Source organism: Oncorhynchus keta, chromosome 4, assembly GCF_023373465.1.
Source record: "Oncorhynchus keta strain PuntledgeMale-10-30-2019 chromosome 4, Oket_V2, whole genome shotgun sequence".
In the NCBI taxonomy this organism is placed as follows: Eukaryota; Metazoa; Chordata; class Actinopteri; order Salmoniformes; family Salmonidae; genus Oncorhynchus; species Oncorhynchus keta.
Genome location: NC_068424.1, coordinates 78,768,501 through 78,790,131, shown reverse-complemented (window position 1 = coordinate 78,790,131; position 21,631 = coordinate 78,768,501). Strand labels below are relative to the sequence as shown.

The following is a 21,631-nucleotide window of genomic DNA, read 5'->3' as shown; positions in this document are numbered from 1 at the left end:
GTGCATGTGAGAGCGCTAGTGTGTGTGGATGTTTATGTGTGTGTGCGTACCTCTATGTGAAGGTGACAGATTGAGGTCTCCCCCTCCTGGTCAGATGGTGTAACTGCAGACTGCAGCTCAATAGCGACAGGCAGACTATTCATCTGTCGCCTTGAAGTATAGACTGACTGTCCAGCAGCAGCCCACTCCCTCGACACATACACACACACACACTCTCACACACACACACACACACACACACACACACACACACACACACACACACACACACACACACACACACACACACACACACACACACACACACACACACACACTCACACAGACACACACACACACACACACACACACACACACACACACACACACACACACACACACACACACACACTCACACAGACACACACACACACACACACTCACTCACACACACATGTACCCGACAAGCTTCTCTTGAGACGGAAAGAAAGAGAGAAAGATTTTAGGAGGAAACTAAATAATGAAATCACTTGCCCAACTGCAGCCTACCAATATTATCCACCAGCATTGAAAAAAACAATAGCAAACTGCATGTAATTTCACAAGCTTCTCTCGAGACTGTAAGAAAGGCCTTACTGAAAAAACATGAATAAATTGATTAAAACTTGACCCAACTGCAGAATACAGGATATCAATGGTGTGTCTCCTTTAAGGATTGTATAAAGAATATCAATGGAATTATAGCAATTGCAGAATTCATAATAATACATTATTTAATTAGCCATAGAGACATGTCTGTAGCCTATACCCAACCACAATAACATCAGCCATATAGCCCATGCATTAAAGATGCACTCCAGGATCTTACACGGAACAAATTCCTAACGTATATATACTGAACCAAAAATATAAATGCAACGTGCCAACCCACTTGGGAGCCAGGCCCAGCCAATCAGAATGAGTTTATCCCCACAAAATGGCTTTATTACAGACAGAAATACTCCTCAGTTTTATCAGCTGTCAGAAGAAGCTGGGTGTGGTGGTCCTGGGCTGGCGTGGTTACACGTGGTCTGCGGGTTTTAGTCCAGTTGGACATAATGGCAAATTCTCAAAAACAATGTTGGAGGTGGCTTAAGGTAGAGAATTTAACACTCTTGTGGACATTCTTTCCGTCAGCATGTTAATTGCATGTACCCTCAAAACTTGAGACATCTGTGACATTGTGTTGTGAAAAAAACTGCTCATTTTAGAGTGGCCTTTTATTGTCCCCTGCAGAAGGTGCACCTGTGTAATGATCATGCTGTTTAATCTTGATGTGCCACACCTGTCAGGATTATCTTGGTGAAGGAGAAATGCTCACTAACAGGGAAGTAAACAAATTTGTGCGCAACATTTGAGAGAAATAAGCTTTTTGTGCGTATGGAACATTTCTGGGATCTTTTATTTCCGCTCATGAAACATTTACATGTTGCTTTTATATTTTTGTTCAGTAGTACAAATTGGATTTGTAAGATATCTAATTGTTAGTGCACAAAATGTCTTCCATTCCGTTACCTACTGTAATTCCATGGTTTTAAAAAGGAAGACATTTGTCTGTGGCTCATTTGTGATTCTAGTCGGCCAATGCCTCCATGCCAGGCAGTCACTAAAAGAAAAAAAAACTCAACTCTAGTCTAAAATATTAGCGTCCAGAAACGTCTCAGCTAAATAGATAGCTACTTTCTTTCAGCTATCCTTTTCTTATCCCCTCCAGTCCAAACTGATATATATTAATAACTAGGTGACATGATGTGACCCCTAGACTGCAGATACGGTGTTCCAGTGTTCCGCTGGCTAACGATGACAGGGCCTTATTAGGACCACACTTCTTGATTGATCCAGGATAATCAGCTCATTAGGCCTGATTAGCTACTGTTCAAGTGGAATCTTTCACACGGGATCGTCTCGGGTGTGTCTGTTCTGAGGTTGTACTGTACCACCACGTCTGAGAACAACGGGGGATAAGAGACTGGATTAGCTAGATAAATAAGACTGGATTAGCTAGGTAAATAGAAATGGATTAACTAGGTAAATAAGACTGGATTAGCTAGATAAATAGAACTGGATTTGCTAGGTAAATAGAACTGGATTAGCTAGGTAAATAAAACTGGATTTGCTAGGTAAATAGAACTGGATTAGCTAGGCAAATAAGACTGGATTTGCTAGGTAAATAGAACTGGATTAACTAGGTAAATAAAACTGGATTAGCTAGATAAATAAGACTGGATTAGCTAGGTAAATAGAACTGGATTAACTAGGTAAATAAGACTGGATTTGCTAGGTAAATAGAACTGGGTTAACTAGGTAAATAAGACTGGATTTGCTAGGTAAATAGAACTGGATTAACTAGGTAAATAAGACTGGATTTGCTAGGTAAATAAGACTGGATTTGCTAGGTAAATAAGACTGGATTAACTAGGTAAATAAGACTGGATTAACTAGGTAAATAAGACTGGATTAGCTAGGTAAATAAAACTGGATTAGCTAGGTAAATAAGACTGGATTAACTAGGTAAATAAGACTGGATTAACTAGGTAAATAAGACTGGATTACCTAGGTAAATAAGACTGGATTAGCTAGGTAAATAAGACTGGATTAACTAGGTAAATAAGACTGGATTTGCTAGGTAAATAAGACTGGATTTGCTAGGTAAATAAGACTGGATTTGCTAGGTAAATAAAACTGGATTAACTAGGTAAATAAGACTGGATTTGCTAGGTAAATAAGACTGGATTTGCTAGGTAAATAAAACTGGATTTGCTAGGTAAATAAAACTGGATTAACTAGGTAAATAAGACTGGATTTGCTAGGTAAATAAGACTGGATTTGCTAGGTAAATAAGACTGGATTTGCTAGGTAAATAAGACTGGATTAGCTAGGTAAATAAAACTGGATTAACTAGGTAAATAAAACTGGATTACCTAGGTAAATGAGACTGGATTAGCTAGGTAAATAAGACTGGATTAACTAGGTAAATAAGACTGGATTAACTAGGTAAATAAGACTGGATTTGCTAGGTAAATAAAACTGGATTAACTAGGTAAATAAAACTGGATTACCTAGGTAAATGAGACTGGATTAGCTAGGTAAATAAGACTGGATTAACTAGGTAAATAAGACTGGATTAACTAGGTAAATAAAACTGGATTTGCTAGGTAAATAGAACTGGATTAACTAGGTAAATAAAACTGGATTTGCTAGGTAAATGAGACTGGATTAACTAGGTAAATAAAACTGGATTTGCTAGGTAAATAAAACTGGATTAATTAGGTAAATAAGACTGGATTTGCTAGGTAAATAGAACTGGATTAACTAGGTAAATAAGACTGGATTTGCTAGGTAAATAAGACTGGATTAACTAGGTAAATAAGTGGCATGCGAACAGATAACCAAGTGGAAGATACTCTCTGCCGGTGTCTGCAGGACATGAAGGGGATAAATTATGTGAACTCATCATTTTCTCTGCGAAGTAAAAGATAATACATACAAAAAAATAACACATAGAACAAAAGACAAGTTATTGGAGTACAAAATATTTAAAAAGTACTAAATATATTACGTAGTATAAAGATGTTATAATTTAGTTATGTTTCAACTGTGAAGAATATTTGTAGACAGTTTTACATTAACAATGTCTAAAATCCAGAATTTCTGCCGTAGAGCACGAGTGAGAGAGATGATAAGGGACCTATTTTATTGTGTTTCAACTGTGACTTATATCTCTAAACAGATTTACGTGAACATGGCCTAAAATCATGTATTCAGGCAGTTTCGACAATGCAACTAGTACAACGCAGAAATGATCGATACTGTGGCTTTTTAAACAGTTTTCAATAAACATAGTCTAAAATCATGTTTGATGTCATTTTTAAGTAACAACTAGTGCAGTACTGGTAGTAAAGATGATAGGGACACTCTGCGACACTATTTGGTATGTTGCAACTGTGAAATACAGTTTTAAACAGGTTTATATTAACAAATGTCTAAAATCCAGAATTTCTGCCGTTCTGAGGCAAGAATCTGTGAGAGAGACTATTTAGTTGTGTTTCAACTGTGAAGCAAAAGGTCATGTTCAAAGAAGTCAGTCCTAGACTGGACGGGTATTTGTTTTATTAGAAGTCAGTCCTAGACTAGATGGGTATTTGTTTTATTAGAAGTCAGTCCTAGACTAGATGGGTATTTGTTTTATTAGAAGTCAGTCCTAGACTAGATGGGTATTTGTTTTATTAGAAGTCAGTCCTAGACTGGACGGGTATTTGTTTTATTAGAAGTCAGTCCTAGACTAGATGGGTATTTGTTTTATTAGAAGTCAGTCCTAGACTAGATGGGTATTTGTTTTATTAGAAGTCAGTCCTAGACTAGATGGGTATTTGTTTTATTAGAAGTCAGTCCTAGACTAGATGGGTATTTGTTTTATTAGAAGTCAGTCCTAGACTAGATGGGTATTTGTTTTATTAGAAGTCAGTCCTAGACTAGATGGGTATTTGTTTTATTAGAAGTCAGTCCTAGACTAGATGGGTATTTGTTTTATTAGAAGTCAGTCCTAGACTAGATGGGTATTTGTTTTATTAGAAGTCAGTCCTAGACTGGACGGGTATTTGTTTTATTAGAAGTCAGTCCGAGACTGGATGGGTATTTGTTTTATTAGAAGTCAGTCCTAGACTAGACGGGTATTTGTTTTATTAGAAGTCAGTCCTAGACTAGATGGGTATTTGTTTTATTAGAAGTCAGTCCTAGACTAGACGGGTATTTGTTTTATTAGAAGTCAGTCCTAGACTAGATGGGTATTTGTTTTATTAGAAGTCAGTCCTAGACTAGATGGGTATTTGTTTTATTAGAAGTCAGTCCTAGACTAGATGGGTATTTGTTTTATTAGAAGTCAGTCCTAGACTAGATGGGTATTTGTTTTATTAGAAGTCAGTCCTAGACTAGACGGGTATTTGTTTTATTAGAAGTCAGTCCGAGACTGGACGGGTATTTGTTTTATTAGAAGTCAGTCCTAGACTAGATGGGTATTTGTTTTATTAGAAGTCAGTCCTAGACTAGATGGGTATTTGTTTTATTAGAAGTCAGTCCTAGACTAGACGGGTATTTGTTTTATTAGAAGTCAGTCCTAGACTAGATGGGTATTTGTTTTATTAGAAGTCAGTCCTAGACTAGACGGGTATTTGTTTTATTAGAAGTCAGTCCTAGACTAGATGGGTATTTGTTTTATTAGAAGTCAGTCCTAGACTAGATGGGTATTTGTTTTATTAGAAGTCAGTCCTAGACTAGATGGGTATTTGTTTTATTAGAAGTCAGTCCTAGACTAGATGGGTATTTGTTTTATTAGAAGTCAGTCCTAGACTAGATGCTAGACTAGATGGGTATTTGTTTTATTAGAAGTCAGTCCTAGACTAGATGGGTATTTGTTTTATTAGAAGTCAGTCCTAGACTAGATGGGTATTTGTTTTATTAGAAGTCAGTCCTAGACTAGATGGGTATTTGTTTTATTAGAAGTCAGTCCTAGACTAGATGGGTATTTGTTTTATTAGAAGTCAGTCCTAGACTAGATGGGTATTTGTTTTATTAGAAGTCAGTCCTAGACTAGATGGGTATTTGTTTTATTAGAAGTCAGTCCTAGACTAGATGGGTATTTGTTTTATTAGAAGTCAGTCCTAGACTAGATGGGTATTTGTTTTATTAGAAGTCAGTCCTAGACTAGATGGGTATTTGTTTTATTAGAAGTCAGTCCTAGACTAGATGGGTATTTGTTTTATTAGAAGTCAGTCCTAGACTAGATGGGTATTTGTTTTATTAGAAGTCAGTCCTAGACTAGATGGGTATTTGTTTTATTAGAAGTCAGTCCTAGACTAGATGGGTATTTGTTTTATTAGAAGTCAGTCCTAGACTAGATGGGTATTTGTTTTATTAGAAGTCAGTCCTAGACTAGATGGGTATTTGTTTTATTAGAAGTCAGTCCTAGACTAGATGGGTATTTGTTTTATTAGAAGTCAGTCCTAGACTAGATGGGTATTTGTTTTATTAGAAGTCAGTCCTAGACTAGATGGGTATTTGTTTTATTAGAAGTCAGTCCTAGACTAGATGGGTATTTGTTTTATTAGAAGTCAGTCCTAGACTAGATGGGTATTTGTTTTATTAGAAGTCAGTCCTAGACTAGATGGGTATTTGTTTTATTAGAAGTCAGTCCTAGACTAGATGGGTATTTGTTTTATTAGAAGTCAGTCCTAGACTAGACGGGTATTTGTTTTATTAGAAGTCAGTCCTAGACTAGATGGGTATTTGTTTTATTAGAAGTCAGTCCTAGACTAGATGGGTATTTGTTTTATTAGAAGTCAGTCCTAGACTAGATGGGTATTTGTTTTATTAGAAGTCAGTCCTAGACTAGATGGGTATTTGTTTTATTAGAAGTCAGTCCTAGACTAGACGGGTATTTGTTTTATTTGACTTTGTGTCCGGGAAACCAGCCCTTAACATTACTGCTACTTCAACATTCTTCTCAGGTGACCTGATCCTTTAATAATGAATATACCAATCCTCAAAGTAAAAGAGTGATAGCACGATATTAAAAAAGGAATGGAAAAAAATCTAATTGGAATGACTGGGAAAGGTTTGTGTATTGGCATTGTGCTAAATTGCTTTGGGAAATCATAAAATGAACGGCAAGGCACCAACTCCTCGAGGAGAAGGTGATGATGGTTAGTCGTGACACTTCCCAAAATGACTTTGTGCAAATCAGCATTTTCCTTTTTTCCAAGGCTGCATGACACCGCGACTCCACGCAAAGGCAAAATGTTTAGAGAAAACATAGGATGGAGCCTCCAACTAGTTGGCTTTACGGTTGTTTTTACTCTCAGCCATTAATCACAACACCACACACTAACAGATATACAGGCATATATCATGAGGAAATAATGTGATGGATCGAGGAGTCAAGACGTCCTTCTCTCTGTGTCTCACTAGACACCAAACAACTAACCAACCGGTCACCTCTCTTTCAATTCAAAGGGCTTTTTAACACACAGAAGTTGGAAAAGAAGAGAGACATTGCAAATGTCATATTATGTCTATATACAGTGTTTTAACGATGTGCAAATAGTACAAAATGGAAAATAAATAAACATAAATATGGGTTGTATTTACAATGGTGTTTGTTCTTCACTGGTTGCCCTTTTCTTGTGGCAACAGGTCACAAATATTGCTGCTGTGATGACACACTGTGGTATTTCAACCAATAGATATGGAGGTTTATCAAAATTGGATTTGTTTGGGGACTTTCTCTCTGACTTGCAAATGCAAAAGGAGGGAGGGAGGGAGGGGAGGATTGAGCCTGATACTGCTTTCGTTCCAAGCCATACATTGTCTCCCTCACCATACACAAACCCAAAGGGCACCATTCCTCTCTCTCACTATTTATCTCCCCTTCATACAATAAGAGTCTCTGCCCAGCTTACTGCTTTAATGGTGGAATGTTGAATTAGGGGCCCGGGTAATGAATCAGACAGCCTGGGCTGGGCGGTGTGAAAATATATGTGTCTCAAATGACATCCTATTCCCTACATCGTACACTACTTTTGACCATAGGCCTAAGTCGAAAGTAGTGCACTATGTAGGGAATAGGATGCCATTTTGGGACGCCATCGTCCGCCGTCCCTCTTTACTGCTCCACGTCACGTCCCCCAGTCAACACATTAATCATATGGCAGGAGGAATGAATACTTACAAATGGTGGGCCAGCGCCACTGAAGGACAAGGGAAGGTTGACGCACAACGTAGCCAGCATTAGATGTCTCAGGCACTGTTAGTGGAGTGGAGGAGAAGATCCAAAATGGAGGAGAAACGCCGTCTCCCCTGTGTGTGTGTGTGTGTGTGTGTGTGTGTGTGTGTGTGTGTGTGTGTGTGTGTGTGTGTGTGTGTGTGTGTGTGTGTGTGTGTGTGTGTGTGTGTGTGTGTGTGTGTGTGTGTGTGTGTGTGTGTGTGTGTGTGTGTGTTCATCCATTCAGCCCAACACACATGAACAGTTATAAATGTGGAGGTATAAAGACAAGGACAGGAGGAGGACATGGAGTCTACAAATGGAACCTAGAAAACTAAGGCTTGTATTTTAGACAAGGACAGGAGGACATTTACATTTTTCACACCAAGCAAAGACAGATAAGGGGCCCTGATTGTTTGTGTGTGATGAGGTATTGTGGAGGCAGGGATTGTGTTAGCCTGTAATGAAATTGCAGTCAATAGGAAAATGCAATTTACGTAGTATGATATCGAGATAACGTGAGATAGCGTGTCCTTTATAACATGTGCAAACCTTGCCTCAATTTATCAATATTTGTTATTTTGAGTGATGTCATAGCTAAAATGTGAATCGTCAGCACATGCAATCCATATTTATCACAATGCATATCAATGGTTAATGAGATAGTATCTGGATCATGTTGGAGTTTGACTCATATGGCTCAACCATATGTGCCTAATTATGTTAGTTAATATGTCTCTGCATTACTTAAAGGCCCACTGTGATTTTCACAGCTATTATATGTGTTTTCAATTCACAAAATCTGTTAAGAGCCTTTTCCTTGAAGACCCACTATGATTTAAGTCTGTTAAGAGCCTTTTCCTTGAAGACCCACTATGATTTAAGTCTGTTAAGAGCCTTTTCCTTGAAGACCCACTATGATTTAAGTCTGTTAAGAGCCTTTTCCTTAACAGCCCACTATGATTTAAGTCTGTTAAGAGCCTTTTCCTTAACGGCCCACTATGATTTAAGTCTGTTAAGAGCCTTTTCCTTAACAGCCCACTATGATTTAAGTCTGTTAAGAGCCTTTTCCTTAACGGCCCACTATGATTTAAATCTGTTAAGAGCCTTTTCCTTGAAGACCCACTATGATTTAAATCTGTTAAGAGCCTTTTCCTTGAAGACCCACTATGATTTAAATCTGTTAAGAGCCTTTTCCTTGAAGACCCACTATGATTTAAATCTGTTAAGAGCCTTTTCCTTGAAGACCCACTATGATTTAAATCTGTTAAGAGCCTTTTCCTTGAAGACCCACTATGATTTAAATCTGTTAAGAGCCTTTTCCTTGAATGCCCACTATGATTTAAATCTGTTAAGAGCCTTTTCTTTGAATGCCCACTATGATTTTCAACATATGTTTTTATGACATACGGTTTGGGCCTTTAAGAGATATACAGAGAGAGAACAGGCCTGGATATCAAATGTGTAATGTGTTTTTTGATTCCTAACAGAATGAATATTCGGCTGTGTTACAGGAGGATGAGGGCGGTGAGGGCCGGTTCAGCTTCACCGCCTATGGCATGGGCCCAGCCTGCCTGCAGGCCAAAGATGGCATGGCCATCAAAGGGAACAACAACAACGCCCCGACCGCCACCGCCGGCCCTCAGGAGAAAACGGTGGAAGAGATGCGCAAGCTCTTCATCGGCCGCGCGAAGAGGATCGACACGGTCTCTCGCGTGGCTTTCCCGCTAGTCTTCCTCATTTTTAATATTTTCTACTGGCTCGTATACAAGATCATCCGAAGCACGGATGTACACCAGATGACGTAAGCAAGGGAAGAGAGAGAGTTCAATACCACACCATCCTTCTCCCAAACCCAATACTCCTCGCTCTTCACTTGCTCACTTGCTTTTGGTGGCTATCGCCTTGGCAAAGGTAATTTATCAATATTTGTTATTTTATTTTATCCCCCCTCTTTTCAACCTGAATAATCCGGACCAGTGCAATAGCCATGCAGTAAAATGCATGATATATGAATGTGGCAAAATATTTACAAAACGATAAATCAGTAAATGTTACGACTTTTACCGATACATACCGGGAATTTATGATAACTGAGAATTTAGAAAGAAAGAGATGTTCTTCTAAGAAGTGTTAGAAGAAGACACTGCATTCTAAATAAGAAGAAGAAGAAGAAGAAGTTGGGGAAACACACAGCACTGTAATATAGTATATATCTATCATATATTTAAAAACTGTTATTTCTCTCGAAAGGCAGATGTCTGGATGGAACACGAGGGATGGATTTTTAAAAGGATACTAAGACGATTTTAGTGTTTCCGTTAATAAAGTGTCGCAAGGATCGTGTGTCCTATATATCTCAATTAGCTTCAATGTGTGTTGCAAGCACTTATCAACACTCCCAGAGCCCTCAACGAAAAACTGAGATTTCATGTGGTTGATGCTGCTATCAACTAAATGGAGGAAACTTGATCAGTCAAAATAATATTCTATTGTTTCTAACCGCTGTGGTCAACGTGTTCCTCTGTCGGCCCTTAACTTTCTATTTCTCAATTGCATATCGTTTTTAATTTTAGTGTCAAGTATATATCATGTTGCTGTAATCAGCTCAAGCTCTTCTTGGGAACTCTAAATTCTAAAGGGACATTTGGCATCATTCACATATCCTCATTGTTGCATTCATTCATGCATTTATCCATGTGCTTTTTTTTTAAAGGATTTGGTACTTAAATCAAAATATGATTCATGAAAAGTGAATCTACACTGGAAAAAAAATAATAATAATAATGTAATCCTGATTCTTCCTACTCATTTCATTGAAGCTGTACTGTTAACATTTGTTTAGTTATTTTCATAGTTTATTACCCAGCAGGCAATGGAGAAAAATGTAGTGAGTTAAGATTAAAACAAGAAAACACCTACTGTACCTTAACAATTATTACCATTCATATATTTACACACATTAATAATGTAGCTAAAAAAGAACATATGCATTAATATCATAATTTACTAAATATGTCTAAAAGATATTCACTCAAAATCATGGGCCATAGTTTGATACGGTCACAACAACGATCGGCACAATGTTCTCATTGGTAAATAATGCAGTACATGGTATCGTTCACAATACTACAGTATACTGTGAAACTGATTGATTAATACATTCATTCAACTAGTCAGTGGCTTGATTTAAGATACTGAAATCCATTACTTCTCACCAGGCTTTTCTATGCAATAATTCATATATGCAATTTTTTTTATTTTTAAATTAGCTTTACCATTTACAAAACATTATCATGAATCTGTTTGAACTTGTGAGCCATCAAGTTTTTATTTATTTATTTAAGACATCACAGATCACAGTGCTCATCTTTCCAATGGTGGACATACATACCAACACACACGAGGCCTTCAGATCTACACCCTTAAGCATAATGTAAACTATTCACCCTTCTCCTAGGCCCATCATTCTCCACGCATTTACATTCAACTACAAACGGGCCAAGCTACAGTGGCTTTTCATATTGCATATTTAAGACTCTCTGCTCTCTGTAGCCCCACCTCTGGGACATTGTTTAGCTAGCCTAAAGTGCTGTCGCCAAGCCCCAGAAAGAAAGACTACACTACTGCTACCACAGGAAGTATGGCCTGCGACACATTGTCATGGATGGGAGACTCGGACACAGTTGAAATAAACACTTGTCGAGTGAGTTTTTGCATTTAACTTTAATGCCAAATGTTATTTTCCTCTACTTGGTTTTTATTCCAAACCAAATAAGTATTTTGTTAACCTATGATCATTGCCTTCCTGGTTCGGTTTTGAATATGACGACATAAGGGGAAAGATGCCAGAACACCTTCACAACAGATATTATGCACTGGTTCAGGATATTGTTTACGTTGTGTTGTCGTAACTTAGATTGATTCAGTTCTTTCCATTGACTTCCCAGTGTGTGGATAAAGTGCTTCCATTTCTTTTTTTTGTGGTAATATGATGCTATTCAATTAACAATATTATATATTTTGATATGAAACGTTCTCTGCTTCTTCATCCCTGTTTTCTTCTTCTTCTTGAAAGGTGTAATCCATTACTTTAACAGGTCATAGATTTTTTTCGAATGTGTTTCATGATAGTTTGAGGTAGTTTGATGTTTGAGGCTTGATGGACTTGCACAAGAGATTATAACAATATTTTACATTTCGGTCAATTATTTCTTAAATTCGTATTATCTTCCAGTAATTCATATTTACCTTCCGGGTTGAGGCAGTATTTGTCAAAAGATATGTGTGTTTTTAACAGACACAGTCCATGTGGGTAAATTGATTTGAAGGTCTAATGTTTTTGCATTAAGTGTTATTTCATCACAGAAAATTAACTTTTCTACATGGGGCCTACTTATGTCATTTATAATGTTATGCTTTACCCAAAACTATGCATTTATAAAAGTTCATTGTTAGAATAGGGTTGAAACATAAAGGGCCTTTTAAAATATCAGCACAGTAATCAATATGTTTTGAAAGTGCTGAATGATTTGTTGATAGATACAAGTATTTATTTGTTGGCTGTCATATTTCAGTACAGAATTTGACCGTGAATATTTTTCTCAGTTTTGACTTCCTCAGACAAAACTATCCATTAAATAAGATGCTATCCAATGTTGAATATGCAACAAACTAGGAACTCGTCATATCATGTACCTCCACTCAACCATCATGATATTCACTCATCCATTCAATAGTTATGGATTGAACTCTATGCCCTGATCATGTGAAGGATCACTGCACTTGGGACAATGCTATATAGATTTATTGTAACCAATTGCTTATTAAGGTGCATTATTACTAGCGCCCTGTCCAGGGCGTGTACTTGTACATCAAGCTGCCTCATGCTACAGAAACAGGAGATAGGCTCCAGGGTTGGGGTCAATTCCAATTTAAATTGAATTTTAATTCAATTCAGAATCGACCTGGAATTAGAATTGAATACATGGGAAATGAATAGGCAGAAAGAATTGAATTGGAATTGAATTTCTGGAATTTCCCCTGACCCTGATAGGCTCCTGCCCTACGGGACAAGGGGCAGGGGCTCGGACAAGGCTTACTTTGTTTATTATGTTATTCAAGATGGAAATGACACTTACTGCTCTGAATAGACAACGTCAACAAGGTCTAACGTATTCTAGAACACTGACACATTCTACAACAAGAATTGTATGTTTAATTTAATTGCTCAGCAGATCAATGTTCAAAGTATGGAAGTGGTAGGAATGTTCACTGATGGAGAAACCCTCCATTGAACAGATAGGACTTCCTCCCCTTCATATCAACCTGACCTATCATAATGTCAAATATTATTGACAATGAAGGAAGTTCATATAATATTTGGCATATAGGACAGTGCAATATGAACATTTTAAAAGTATGAAATTCAACTAGCATGTTATGATTTGTTAGTAATTGCTGATAACAACAGCTGTTTGATTCTGTTGTCTTTTGAATATATCAGATGCCCTGGTTGTGGTGATGCACTCACCACCCAGTGATAGAGATGGACACAAATAACCAGTCATGAACTGAACTGTACACAAAAATGGAAACATTTCTATTTATGTATTTTTATTCATTTTTAGCACACAAGTTGGAATGGCCTTAATTTAGTTTTACTTGCTTAAATATTGTGTATTGGCACAAAGTGCACATCTTGATTTGCTAATTACAGTTATGATAATAATCCAAGAGTGCACTTCAGAAGAAGGAAAAAAGTTCAGCAAATCCTTTTTTTTTGTTGATTAAAATGTGAAAACACTGAATATTTTGCATGAATATAAACACAATGGCAGATATTTTTGGCTTGTACAAAAATGTTAGCAATTTGAAGAAGAAAAAAGGAATGTACAATTTCTGCTGTAACTGTATATAACTAAATATTTATTGAAATATGTCATTATAAGTAATTCTAATTACAATTAAAGGTTTTCTGAACAAAAATCTCTTTGACCTCTTTTTTTTTAATTGTCAAGAGTTGGACTATTGCTTTCTGTTTACACAGCTCAAGGATCTGTTCCACAGCTCAAGTATCTGTGTATAATCATAAAAAAGTATTTTAAAAAATGTCAAACAATAAATTATGTCCGTAGGTTGTTGTATTCATTCTATTGTTAACTAGCAAAAAGCCCTTGAGGAGACAATTATTTATCTCTTCGCTTTATGATTGGATTAGGCTTGCTATAATTGACTTTTAAAAACATGTTACATAAATGCTACTCGTTTAAAAAAATTACAAAAAATGTCACTATTACCATTTGTAAGATCATATTCCTAAGATTCAGTGGCCTGAAGGTACATTCGCACACAACGGAGATGGAAGGTACAGTAGCAGTGTTTCAATGTCGTCTTTCGCCACAAAAGGAACGGCTCCTCCTGCGTTCCTTCCGCATCCGTGGGGGCAGTGTTGTCACTTCGTTCCTTGATTTGATCTATAGGCTATATAGGCTATTCATCAAAGCGGTCTATTTTTCATTGATAACCACATGTAATCTCAGCAACTGTTCAAACTGTAAACCAAAGATCAAGAATCCACCCAAATACGGTATTGTGTTTACAAGTATAGACGGATTAGCTGACAACATCACGAAAATGATGCACACGCTTCAAGGGGGCAAAGGTCCGTGTGCTGTTGTGATTCTGGAAGGCCAGATATCTAGCAAAAATGACAAGAAACTGAGAGATTTTTTTCTCCCAGCGCTGCTAACGACAATGTTGGTCCGCTCATACAGGAGTAATAAAAGCACAGTGCACAATTTTTTTTTTTTTTAAATATATATATACACTACTGTTTTTTAATGGAATATCTAAATAGGCTACAGAGGCCCATTATCAGCAACCATCACTCCTGTGTTCCAATGGCACGTTGTGTTAGCTAATCCAAGTTTATCATTATAAATGGCTAATTGATCATTAGAAAACCCTTTTGCAATTATGTTAGCACAGCTGAAAACTGTAGCTCTGATTAAATAAGCAATAAAACTGGCCTTCTTTAGACTAGTTGAGTATCTGGAGCGTGCTTTTTGTGCTTTTCTTTCAAAAACAATTACATTTCTAAGTGATCCTAAACTATTGAACAGTAGTGTATATCTATATACTTATATATATTGTTTTTAATTCTGATTTATTAGGGGGTGCTGCAGTACTCCAGGCTGTTGTGAAATGGTAGCCAAATGCTGTAGCCAACTAGCTAGACATTAACTTTTTTGTTATCATGTGACCAAAACATGATGACTAGCGAGGTAATGTGACTCTTCGTTGCTTTCACGAAATGAAATGACAACAATTAGAATACACTTTGCTCTAGCCTCCTTGTGAATGCGAGTGGGACCAGTGAGAATATCATTGACCACAATGTGCCCCGATGCTCCAAAAAAATAATTCCTCCCCCATGCGTACGCACATCATGTTCCTGCCACGTTCCTGTCATGTTCCTGCCACGTTCCTGCCACGTTCCTGTCATGTTCCTGCCACGTTCCTGCCACGTTCCTGCCACGTTCCTATCATGTTCCTGCCACGTTCCTGTCATGTTCCTGCCATGTTCCTGCCACGTTCCTGCCATGTTTCAGCCATGTTTCTGCTTAGGGCCTCGATACTTACATCCACCTGCAGTTGACTGAGCTGTTAATTGTGTTAGATGACAAGCTCACAAACACACACACCACACACACAGCTGTTAATTGTGTCAGATGACAGTTGGTTGATTGGCTGTGTGTGGTTCACCAGGTGCAGAAATGTATTAATGAATTCATCAGTCAAGGAGCCCAATATACTGTAGACCTACAGATGTGTATGGAATGTAAGACATAGTGTTTTCTGACTTATAGAGGGAGACCCTAGAGAGAGAGACCCTAGAGAGGGAGACCCTAAAGAGGGAGACCCTTGAGAGGGAAACACCAGAGAGAGGGAACCTAGAGAGGGAGACCATAGAGAGGGGGACCCTTGAGAGGGAGACACTACAGAGGGAAACCCTAGAGAGGGAGACCGTAAAGTGGGAGACCCTGGAGAGGGAACCTAGAGAGAGGGAACCTAGAGAGGGGGACCCTAGAGAGGGAGACCCTAGAGATAGGGAACCTAGAGAGGGAGACCCAAGAGAGGGAGATCGTAGATTGGGAGACCCTAGAGAGGGGAAACCTAGAGAGGAAGACCCTAAAGAGGTAGACCCTGGAGAAAGGGAACCTAGAGAGGGGAAACCTAGAGAGAGAGACCCTAAAGAGGTAGACCCTGGAGAAAGGGAACCTAGAGAGGGAGACCCTAACGAGGGGGACACTTGAGAGGGGATCCTACAGAGGGAAATCCTAGAGAGGAAGACCGTAGAGTGGGAGACCCTAGAGAAAGGGAACCTAGAGAGGGAGACCTTAGAAAGAGGGAACCTAGAGAGGGGAACCCTAGAGAGGAAGACCCTAGAGAGAGGGACCCTAGGGAGGGAGACCCTAGAGAGAGGGACCCTAGGGAGGGAGACCCTAGAGAGAATGAAACTCTAGAAATGAAGATCAGAATGTATACTGAACACAGAGGGTATGCTATATGAACACAGACAATATGCTATATGAACACAGACAGTATGCATTCTGAACACAGACAGTATGCTATATGAACACAGACAGTATGCATTCTGAACACAGACAGTATGCATTCGGAACACAGACAGAATGCATTCTGAACACAGACAGTATGCTATTTGAACACAGACAGTATGCATTCTGAACACAGACAGTATGCTATTTGAACACAGACAGTATGCATTTTGAACACAGACAGTATGCATTCGGAACACAGACAGAATGCATTCTGAACACAGACAGTATGCTATTTGAACACAGACAGTATGCATTCTGAACACAGACAGTATGCTATTTGAACACAGACAGTATGCATTCTGAACACAGACAGTATGCTATATGAACACAGACAGTATGCATTCTGAACACAGACAGTATGCATTCGGAACACAGACAGAATGCATTCTGAACACAGACAGTATGCTATTTGAACACAGACAGTATGCATTCTGAACACAGACAGTATGCTATATGAACACAGACAGTATGCATTCTGAACATAGACAGTATGCTATAGGAAACACAGAGAGTATACATTCTGAACACAGACAGTATTCTATATAAACACAGACAGTATGCATTCTGAACACAGACAGTATGCTATATGAACACAGACAGTATGCATTCTGAACACAGACAGTATGCTATTTGAACACAGACAGTATGCATTCTGAACACAGACAGTATGCTATTTGAACACAGACAGTATGCATTCTGAACACATACAGTATGCATTTGGAACACAGACAGAATGCATTCTGAACACAGACAGTATGCTATTTGAACACAGACAGTATGCATTCTGAACACAGACAGTATGCTATTTGAACACAGACAGTATGCATTCTGAACACAGACAGTATGCTATATGAACACAGACAGTATGCATTCTGAACACAGACAGTATGCATTCGGAACACAGACAGAATGCATTCTGAACACAGACAGTATGCTATTTGAACACAGACAGTATGCATTCTGAACACAGACAGTATGCTATATGAACACAGACAGTATGCATTCTGAACATAGACAGTATGCTATATGAACACAGACAGTATGCATTCTGAACATAGACAGTATGCTATAGGAAACACAGAGAGTATACATTCTGAACACAGACAGAATGCATTCTGAACACAGACAGTATTCTATATAAACACAGACAGTATGCATTCTGAACACAGACAGTATGCTATATGAACACAGACAGTATGCATTCTGAACATAGACAGTATGCTATAGGAAACACAGAGAGTATACATTCTGAACACAGACAGTATGCATTCTGAACACAGACAGTATGCTATATGAACACAGACAGTATGCATTCTGAACATAGACAGTATGCTATAGGAAACACAGAGAGTATACATTCTGAACACAGACAGTATTCTATATAAACACAGACAGTATGCTATATGAACACAGACAGTATGCATTCTGCACATAGACAGTATGAGTTCTGAACACAGACAGTATGCTATAGGAAACACAGAGAGTATACATTCTGAACACAGACAGTATGCATTCTGAACACAGACAGTATGAGTTCTGAACACAGACAGTATGAGTTCTGAACACACACAGTATGCATTCTGAACACAGACAGTATGAGTTCTGAACACAGACAGTATGCTATATGACCACAGACAGTATGCATTCTGAACACAGACAGTATGAGTTCTGAACACAGACAGTATGCATTCTGAACACAGACAGTATGAATTCTGAACACAGACAGTATGAGTTCTGAACACAGACAGTATGAGTTCTGAACACAGACAGTATGCATTCTGAACACAGACAGTATGAGTTCTGAACACAGACAGTATGAGTTCTGAACACAGACAGTATGCTATATGACCACAGAGAGTATACATTCTGAACACAGACAGTATGCATTCTGAACACAGACAGTATGAGTTCTGAACACAGACAGTATGCGTTCTGAACACAGACAGTATGAGTTCTGAACACAGACAGTATGAGTTCTGAACACAGACAGTATGAGTTCTGAACACAGACAGTATGAGTTCTGAACACAGACAGTATGAGTTCTGAACACAGACAGTATGCTATATGACCACAGACATTATTCAAAATGCATTGATTAAACACTGATCTGTTTAGTACCCTTTTTTTACAGGTTTAGAGAGTAGATATTTCCGTGAAATTAAATATTATACATCGTAATTGAAAATCATGTAAACACAAAGCTCATTAGTGCAAAGCCTCCCTATAGGTTTCAAGTGAACAGCTCTATATTACACACATGATTCTGTATTATGTTTCATGTTTCATGTGGACCCCAGGAAGAATAGCTTCTGCTTTTGCAACAGCTAATGGGGATCCTAATAAAATAACACATACCAAAAATGGGATCCAAATAAAATACCAAAATACACTGTGAAGGATGTCAGTTTCCCTCTGATAGCCCAATGAATGCAAAGGGTCTGATGGTGATGTGCCTAGCAATCCAATAAGAAGCACTTTGGATGCATTTAGACAGCCTGCCCAATTCTGATATACTTTTTTCACTAATTGGTATTTTGACTAATCAGATCAGCTCTGATAAAGATCTGGTGTGAAAAGATTTGATGTGATTGGTCAAAAGACCAATGTGAGGGGAAAAGTTAATAAATGGGCTGTCTGTCTTAACACGGCCTATGTTTCCATCCAACCATTTCATGTGGATGAATTATCTGATGCATGAAAAACGTCACGACGTGGCTAATGGAAACAGGATATGCCAGTACAATTTTATAACTGCCGACAGTCAATTTGTTCATCTTTTTTCACATATTTTTGTGTAGATAAAATTAATTGTGCGACAAAATTGCGTTGGAAACGCCTTTACCTCCAAATATTTATATAATAAACATCATATTGAAGTACATTTGGAGTCACACAAACGCAATGAGGTGTTGTGTGGTCCTCCCACTACGACTCAGGAAAGCATGCAGTTTATTAGGCTACAGATTAAATAAATGATGATGAACTTCACAGGGTGGTGAATGTGCACACTATGAGCTTGATGCTCATCATCATGACATGATGATGCTTAAATATCTTATTCTGGTGACATGATGACGCTTGGCTGCCATTTGACAAATAAAACACATATTGCTCTTACCCATAATAATGTCATAATGCCATAATGCAGGTAGTTAACCCGCACTGTGTCCGCGAGCTGTTGGTTAGAGCGCACATAGCAATACCAGAGTGGGCACGTTTTCTAAATAACACAACCGTGTTTGTGACAAAACCATCAGTAGAATTGAAAAAGCCATTAAATGTATTTTTAAATCAGTAAAATGTAATTTAACCGCAAAATTATTGTTTATGCGTCATCACGCACAGCTTTCCATTTGGGACATAAACGAGCTCTCTCTAATCTACCTAACTCCAATAAACATATTAAGTTATGATGTAAAACAAAATCTCACCACACACAGTGACTGACTGAACTTCCTTCTCCTAAACACACAAGCGCAGGTTTCCATTAACCAAGTTTTTTTTTTTTTTTTTTACAAAAGCGATGTCGCAACAAAAAAAATCTTGTGATATGTGTAATGGAAACGTCAGATATAGGATGCATTTTTATCTGTTCGACAAGGGTGGTTTTTCTTTTGGTCGAGCCTTCTTTATTGCGACATGATGGAAACAGTATTTTTCAATAAATTATTATTGCCGAATCATTTTGAAGGTACATGGGCACGTCATGTCGTCACTTCACGATAACGCTCCACTTCACATTTCATTCTAAATGCCTGAACTTCCTCCACTGTAATGTGATATTTTTAGCTGTTGGATGATGATGACCCATTAAAGGACTGGGCTCAATCATACGCCCTAAATGGCAGCCTATTTCCTATCAAGTGCACTACTAACCCCATAGGGCTATGGGAAATAGTAGTGCACTATATAGGGAATAGGGTGTATTTTGGGACATTGTCATAGCTCTGACTCCTCTGCCCTTGTTCAAGTGAGTGGGTAACAACTCACTGCCCATCCCCCACCCCCTCTCCCAGACCACCCCGCTGCAGTAACAGTATACTACAGGGGGACTCATTGGAATGACATTACAGCTGACACTGAAAACCACCCCGGGGCCTGAAGCCACTGAAACATGAAGGCTTTGACAGACATTTGTTTCACAGTGTTTGAAATCAGAGCATTAGCATTTTTTTTTGTGACCCTGCAAATGCTCCCTAAAATAAGTAATCTGTTTTTGTTGTGTTGATGGTGATGACTAAACCTTTGTGATTTCTCCCCATGATAATGAAGCCTTTTACACTTCTTCCCACGCCAGGATGTGAATGCTAATAGATTCAAACAGTCTTAATGAGAGTCTTGATTGCCTCCAACGTGTTTGTGTTTGTGTTTGCTTGACTGCATTCATGTGTGTGTGTGTGTGTGTGTGTGTGTGTGTGTGTGTGTGTGTGTGTGTGTGTGTGTGTGTGTGTGTGTGTGTGTGTGTGTGTGTGTGTGTGTGTGTGTGTGTGTGTGTGTGTGTGTGTGTGTGTGTGTGTGTGTGTGTGTGTGTGTGTGTGTGTGTGTGTGTGTGTGTGTGTGTGTGTGTGTGTGTGTGTGTGTGTGTGTGTGAGAGAGAGAGAGAGAGAGAGAGAGAGACCCAAATGGCGTCCTATTCCCATAGACCCAGGGCAAAAAGTAGTGCACTATGTAGGGAATAAGATGCCATTTTGGGAAGGGTTTGTCCAGCTGGAGGGCCTTATGCTCAGAGGGTTGTTGCCAGCTGTAGCAGGATATTCTCAGCCCATGTGGGTCACAGGGTGGGGGTACCAAATACGATAGGACCGATACACCCTGAGAGGTTACGTTGCATCCTCCTCCACATCATGAATACTAATGAACACAGTATCTGGCCACCTGCTGGAAGACCTTGTCCTTGTTAGTGAGGAAATCTTCAGGACCATTTGCTGGGGGTGTATTCATTAGAGCACACTGTAGCCACCCTAAACCTAAGTTCAGGTAGTACCACACTGTTTCAACCTAAGTTCAGGTAGTACCACCCCGTTTCAACCTTAATTCAGAATGTACCATCCTGTTTCAACCTAAGTGCAGGTAGTACCACCCCGTTTCAACCTATGTTCAGGTAGTACCACCCTGTTTCAACCTAAGTTCAGATAGTGTTATGTGTTATTACATACAGCCGGAAATAACTTTTGGATATCAGAGCGGTGGTAACACACCAGCATTACGAAGCAAACTGGAAACCACATATGCT

General features: G+C 38.6%; 1 protein-coding gene across 5 annotated transcripts in view; it reads left to right on the top strand.

Moving 5' to 3' along the window:
* The window catches only part of LOC118373580 (glycine receptor subunit alphaZ1-like), a 117,602-nt gene extending 105,107 nt beyond the window's left edge, over positions 1-12,495 (top strand). For all 5 annotated transcript variants that reach the window (XM_052516874.1, XM_052516866.1, XM_052516844.1 and 2 more), the window contains one exon: positions 9,289-12,495. In XM_052516874.1, the coding sequence (XP_052372834.1) occupies positions 9,289-9,582 (294 nt within the window). In that variant the 3' untranslated portion in view covers positions 9,583-12,495. The remainder of the gene's footprint in view (positions 1-9,288) is intronic.
* The last annotated feature ends 9,136 nt before the right edge of the window (positions 12,496-21,631 follow it).